Consider the following 6419-nt stretch of genomic DNA (forward strand, 5'->3'; position numbering starts at 1 on the left):
CCAGGATGGTCTCGATCTCCTGACCTCGTGATCCACCCGTCTCGGCCTCCCAAAGTGCTGGGATTACAGGCTTGAGCCACCGCGCCCGGCCTCCTGGTTACTTTTATTAATTTTTGTAGAAAGAGGGTCTCACTATGTTATTCAGGCTAGTATTGAACTCCTGGGGCTCAAGTGATCCACTTGCCTCGGCCTCCCAAAGTGCTGGGATTACAGGTGTGAGCCACCACGCCTGGCCCTGTATATATATACACACACATTTAAGAGAGAGATATCCCTACCATAAAGCAGGCCCAGTTAAGTTATAATTTCAAAGAGAACCTAAATCCTTTGGCCACCAGCTCAAGAGGCCACGGAGAAACTCGTGGGGGCATTTTCTTAGAGGAATACCATCTACCAAGAGCGGATGGAAAAGGGTCTGCCAATGCTTGTCTTGTTTTTGCTTCCTCATAGAGTTTCTGTTGGTTGTTTGTTGGGAAATTTTAACAAGCTCAGCCTGCAGAGGCCTAATATCAATTTCCAGGAGGTTTCATTTCCAAAGTGTCTCCAAGGAGAACTCAAAAGGGGCAGAAAACTTTGAAACTGGGCCCCTTCCCCCTTCCCCCTTCCGCCTGGGGATCTGGCATCCTCTGCCTGGAATAGGTGGCCAGTTGCATAACACCTGCTCTGCACGGCGTTCTTGTGCCAGCTAATCACTTTGGCATCCTTCTGCGGAGGACTGCGGACACCTTGCCTGGGGCACACTCAGACCCCGAGATCAGATGATGTGGGGGTGATTAATAACAGCAGTCCCTGTTTATTGCTCACCTCTTTGTGTCCCCATCCCCCTGTCCTAAGGACCTCACGTATTAACTCATTTCATCCCTGCAACCACCAGCATCTGAGATGGGTATAGGGATTGGCCCCATTTCAGAGGACGAGACTGAGGTTCAGAGAGGCAAAGTCATTTGCCCAGTGTTACCCAGCTGGAAAACAGCTGAGCTGGGCTCTCTGGTGTTCAATGCTTTAATCGGGCAGCTTGGTACTGTGGCTCATGCCTGTAATCCTAGCACTTTGGGAGGCTGAGGAAGGAAGGTTGCTTGAGCCCAGGAGTTTGAGATCACTCTGGGCAACATAGTGAGACCCCATCTCTAAGAAAAAAAAAAAAATTAGCTGGGCGTGGTTGCATCAGGCTGCAGTTCCAGCTACTTGGGAGGCTGAGGTGGGAAGACCAATTGAGTCCAGGAGTTCGAGGCTACGGTGAGCTACGATTGTGCCACTGCACTCCAGCCTGGGTAACAGAGCAAGACTCTGTTTCTAAACAAAAAACAAACAAACAAAAAACTAGGGCCCATTGGGGGTGCCGTAAGAATTAGAGTGCTAAAGAATTAACCACCCCCTGCCCCCATGCAGGATAAACTGTGGAGGTCAAAAGTCCAGCATCTCTCTTCCTGTTCCTTTTGGGGAGTGGGTTGTCATGGTGACAGATGCAGGTGGAACAGGATGAGAACAGCAGAGATAAGAATTCTAGAGTGGAGCAGGTCTTGGCAAAAGTTCCCTTTGCACCCAGACAGGCCTGGGAGGAGGCACTGCCTGGCTTCAAGGGAGAGGCAGATGCTCTGTCCTCCACAGATTTTTACTGAGAGTCTGGGAAAGTTCCACCCTCATTTTGTTCACCCTGCAGGGCCACTGGGCTCGGCCACCTGGTATGGAGGATCTGGGGCCAGCAGCCATTGAATTATATGAAATAGAATGTGCGTCAGTCCACTTTTCACTGGAGTGGGCCACTGAAAGACAGATGAAGGTAGGAATGAGGAGAAGACAAAGTGAATAAAAAGGAAAAAAAATATGAGTGGCCTGGCAAAGTAGCTCACTCCCGTAATCCCAGCACTTTGGGAGGCTGAGGTGGAAGGATCGCTTGAACCCAGGAGTTGGAGACCAGCCTTGGCAACATGGCAAAATCCTGTGTCTACAAAAAATACAAAAGATTAGCCAGGCATGGTCGTGCATGCCTGTAGTTCCCAACTACACGGGAGGCTGAGGTGGGAGAATCACCTGAGTCCAGGAAGTCGAGGCTGCAGTGAGCCGTGATTGCACCACTGTACGCCGGGACTTGGGTGACAAAGCGAGACTGTATCTCAAAAAAAAAAAAAAAATTATCAATATGTGGCCGGGCACGGTGGCTCACGCCTGTAATCCCAGCACTTTGGGAGACAGAAGCGGGTGGATCATGAGGTCAGGAGATGGAGACCATCCTGGCTAACACAGTGAAATACAGTGTCTACAAAAAATACAAAAGATTAGCCAGGCATGGTCGTGCATGCCTGTAGTTCCCAACTACACGAGGCTGAGGCAGGAGAATGGCGTGAACCTGGGAGGCAGAACTTGCAGTGAGCAGAGATCGCGCCACTGCACTCCAGCCTGGGTGACAGAGCGAGACTCTCTCTTAAAAAAAAAAAAAAAAATTATCAATATGCTGAAGAATGAAAAACACAGGGTACGTTTGCAAAAAGCCTCAAGGAATGGCTGAAGAAGAGGAAACATGCACAAGGCAGACCTTGGAAGGCCACTGGCTTTGCCACAACAGAGAACTAAAATGTCTTTTTATTATTTTATATTCTCAAAGAAGGTTTTATCCTTGCCACTTTTTTCTAAAGCAGATGAATGACTGAGCTTGGATTTTTTTTTTTTCCTCTTAAAAGTGTATGAATCTTCATGAAGTTTTATTTCCAAAGAGCCTTAGAACCTCTTTATCAGCCAAATGAATAATGCCTCTCCCGGCCAGGTTGTTTGACGTGTCTATTCATAATGGAGTTAGCAGTGCTCTCCTGGTTCAGAATGGGGGTCTGGCCAGCTGAGGCTTTGGGGGTCAAAGTGGGGAGATATTTTCTTCCTCTGAAGAAGAGTGGGAACAGGAACCATCTGTGGGATTTGGGCAAGCTGGGTCCTTATTTTTTTTTATGTTTATTGATGAGAGTATTAATAACAGTATTAGCTGACACTTATTGAGTGCTTACTAGTACTGCTAAAAATAGCATTCACTGAGTACTTAATAATATTCATATTAATAATAGCTAACGTGGTCAGGCACAGTATCTCATGCCTGTAAATCCAGCACTTTTGGAGGAAAAAGTGGGAGAATTTCTTGAGGCCAGGAGTTTGACACCAGCCAGGGCAACGTAGTGAGACCCCAAAATTCTACAAAACAATTGCTAACATTTAGTGAGCTCGTTATAAGCCAGGACCTACTCAAAGCATTTTACATGTACTAACTCAGTTAAATCTTGTACCCAGAATAGGAGGTAGCTACTATTCTTATCCCCATTTTATAGATGAGGAAATGGAGGCCCAGAGAGGAGGAGTAAAATTCTGAAAGTCACACAGCCTGGAAGTGATAGGGCAGGAATGTGACTGCCTGCCCCAAAGTCCTTGCCTTTCACAACTAGGCTTTGTTGCTTTTGTAATCTCCAATGTTAAGATTGTAATCTCCAATGTTGTCTTTCTTTTTCTTTTTTTTTTTTTTTTTGAGACGGAGTCTTGCTTTGTCACCCAGGCTGGAGTGCAGTGGCGCGACCTCGGCTCACTGCAAGCTCCGCCTCCCGGGTTCACGCCATTCTCCTGCCTCAGCCCACCAGCACACCCGGCTAATTTTTTGTATTTTTAGTAGAGACGGGGTTTCACTGTGTTAGCCAGGATGGTCTTGATCTCCTGACCTCGTGATCCACCCATCTCGGCCTCCCAAAGTGCTGGGATTACAGGCTTGAGCCACCGCGCCTGGCCCTACTATTGTCTTTCAAAAACTCTTCCTGGCATATTGTTAGGGAAAGACATTCTGTCCCTGTCACTCTGCCTCCTTCAATAATACTGGATCTGTTAATAAGGCTGATAATAATAGTAATATTAGTAACAATAGCAAGAGTAATTAATAATCAGTGGTCTTTTTTTTTCAGAAATGAGGTCTTGCTCATCTCTAAAATGAGCAATGCCACTGCAATCCAACCTGGGCAACAGAGCAAGACCCTGACTCACAAAACAACAACAACAAAAAAACCCCTAAATAAACCAACAAACTAAAGGCACAGATAATTACAAGCAAGATTTTTCACCTGTGTGAGGAGCATTAGAAAGTCATGAAGAGGAAAGGATAATTCTTTTCCGTATGAGACTGTCCTGTACATGGTAGGGTATTTAATATACCAGGCTCCCATTCTCTAAATGCCCAGGTTGGTCTCGAACTCCTGGGCTCAAGCAATCCTTTGCTTTACCCTCCTGAGTAGCTGGGATTACAGGTGCACACCACTGTACCTGGCTTTTTTTTTTTTTTTTTGAGACAGAGTCTTGTTCTGTTGCCCAGGCTAGAGTGCAGTGGTGTGATCTCAGCTTACTATAACCTCCACCTCCTGGGACGATTCTTGTGCCTCAGCCTCCCGAGTAGCTGGGATTACAGGCGTCCACCACCACGCCTGGCTAATTTTTTGTGTTTTTAGTAGAGGCAGGGTTTCGCCACGTTGGCCAGGCTGGTCCCGAACCCCTGACCTCAGGTGATCCACCTGCTTTGGCCTCCCAAAGTGCTGGGATTACAGGCACGAACCATCACACTGGCCTGTACCTGGCTCTTCATTGGTCTTTACTATATACAGACTGCTGTGGTAAACACTTTATTCCACCTAAACTCCCTTTTTGACCTCTCATTCCCCTGAGTGACTGAAGGCCTCAGAGTCTCATCAATGCACCTTCAATTTCTTTGTCCGTCACTTTCTTGTCACTATTCATGTCCTGCAAACTGGCCTCCTTCTGGTCCACCCCAGGGCCTTTGCACATGCTGTTGTTAGACTGAAACACCCTACTCCCTTCTCAGATTGCTCCTCTGAAAACCTGCCCTGAGACCCTGTGAGCAGTTTCTTGGTCGTATTTCTCAGAATGCCTCAGACCACTTCACCTGTAGTTACATGACTGAACTCACAGCAAGAGCTTAGAATATAATAGGCACTTAGTAAATACTAACTGAATGAATGCATAAACCCATAGGAGAAGACTGAAGTGAAAGAATGACCTAGAACAACGGCGTTCAGGAAGGTGTTATAGAACTATGTGGAAACCCAGTAACATAATGATTGAGGGGCACCGTAGGCACTTAGAGAATGGTAGGCAGTCATACTAAATACCCTACCACGTACAGGACAGTCCCATACGGGAAAGGCTTATCTTTTCCCCTTCGTGACTTTCTAACGTCCCTCAAAGAGTTGAAAAATCTTGCTTGTAATTACCTGTGCTTTTAGTTTGTTTGGGCTTCTTTCTTTTTCTGTTTATTTATTTAGAGACAGAGTCTTGATCTGTTACCCAGGCTGGAGTGCACTGGCGCGATCTCGGCTCACTGCAAGCTCCGCCTCCCGGGTTCACGCCATTCTCCTGCCTCAGCCTCCCATAGGTGCCGGCCACCATGCCCGGCTAATTTTTTGTATTTTTAGTAGAGACGGGGTTTCACGGTATTAGCCAGGATGGTCTCGATCTCCTGACCTTGTGATCCGCCCGCCTTGGCCTCCCAAAGTGCTGGGATTACAGGCGTGGGCCACCACGCCCGGCCAATCCTGGACCTTCTTTGCCACATCATCTCCAGTGAGTTACTTAGCCTCAGTTCCTGATCCATAACATGGGGGCCGTAACCTCATTGAGTCTGGCTCTGAGAACTAAGTATGTTAATGAGCTGAGAGTCACCGAGGATTATTCTCAGGCCTTGAAACCTAATGGGATTTGTCTTGCTGGATTTAGCACTTGCTTAGGACTGGTGACCTCTTTATCCCTTCCAATTTCTCCCTTTTACAATAGGAACGTCTATCCTATGCCTGTCCCGCTGTTAGATTTTGGAAACATACAAAGATCACTTGTTTTGTAGTTTCTATTATATCTATATAATATATATTATATATATTTATCTTATCTATCTTATTTTTTTGAGATGGAGTCTTGCTCTGTCACCCAGGCTGAAGTGTAATGTGCGATCTCGGGGATCTCGGCTCACTGCAACCTCCGCCTCCCAGGTTCAAGTGATTCTCCTGTCTCAGCCTCCAGAGTAGCTGGGACTACAGGCGTGTGCCACCACACCCAGCTAATTTTTTTTTTTTGGTATTTTTAGTAAAGACAAGATTTTGCCATGTTGGCCGGGCTAAAACTCCTGGCTTCAAGGGATCTGCTGGCCTTGGCCTCCCAAAGTGCTGGGATTACAGGCGTGAGCCGCCGTTCCTGGCCTAAATGAGGTAAGTTCGAAACCAGTATTTCCTCAACATCTTGGACAGTCCACAGAGAAATTCCTAGTTCTAAGCTGCTTGTGATGCTTTTTGAGAAGTTGTGTATCACGTGAAAACCCGACTGAGAGTATTTTCTCATCATCTGTAATGTGTGTGTGTGTGTGTATAACGATAATAATGTATTTTTTTTTTTTTTTT

General features: G+C 46.5%; 1 protein-coding gene across 1 annotated transcript in view; it reads right to left on the minus strand.

Annotated features, from left to right (window-relative positions):
* CACNA1A (calcium channel, voltage-dependent, P/Q type, alpha 1A subunit) overlaps positions 1 to 6419 on the minus strand; it is a gene marked incomplete at its 5' end in the record, with an annotated part of 337656 nt that overhangs the window by 103439 nt on the left and 227798 nt on the right. Inside the window, one exon of the mRNA XM_011953392.1 lies at positions 1654 to 1763. Coding sequence (XP_011808782.1) covers positions 1654 to 1763 — 110 coding nt within the window. The remainder of the gene's footprint in view (positions 1 to 1653; positions 1764 to 6419) is intronic.

The sequence above is a fragment of the Colobus angolensis genome, unplaced genomic scaffold, assembly GCF_000951035.1.
Source record: "Colobus angolensis palliatus isolate OR3802 unplaced genomic scaffold, Cang.pa_1.0 Scaffold36, whole genome shotgun sequence".
Classification (NCBI taxonomy): Eukaryota; Metazoa; Chordata; class Mammalia; order Primates; family Cercopithecidae; genus Colobus; species Colobus angolensis.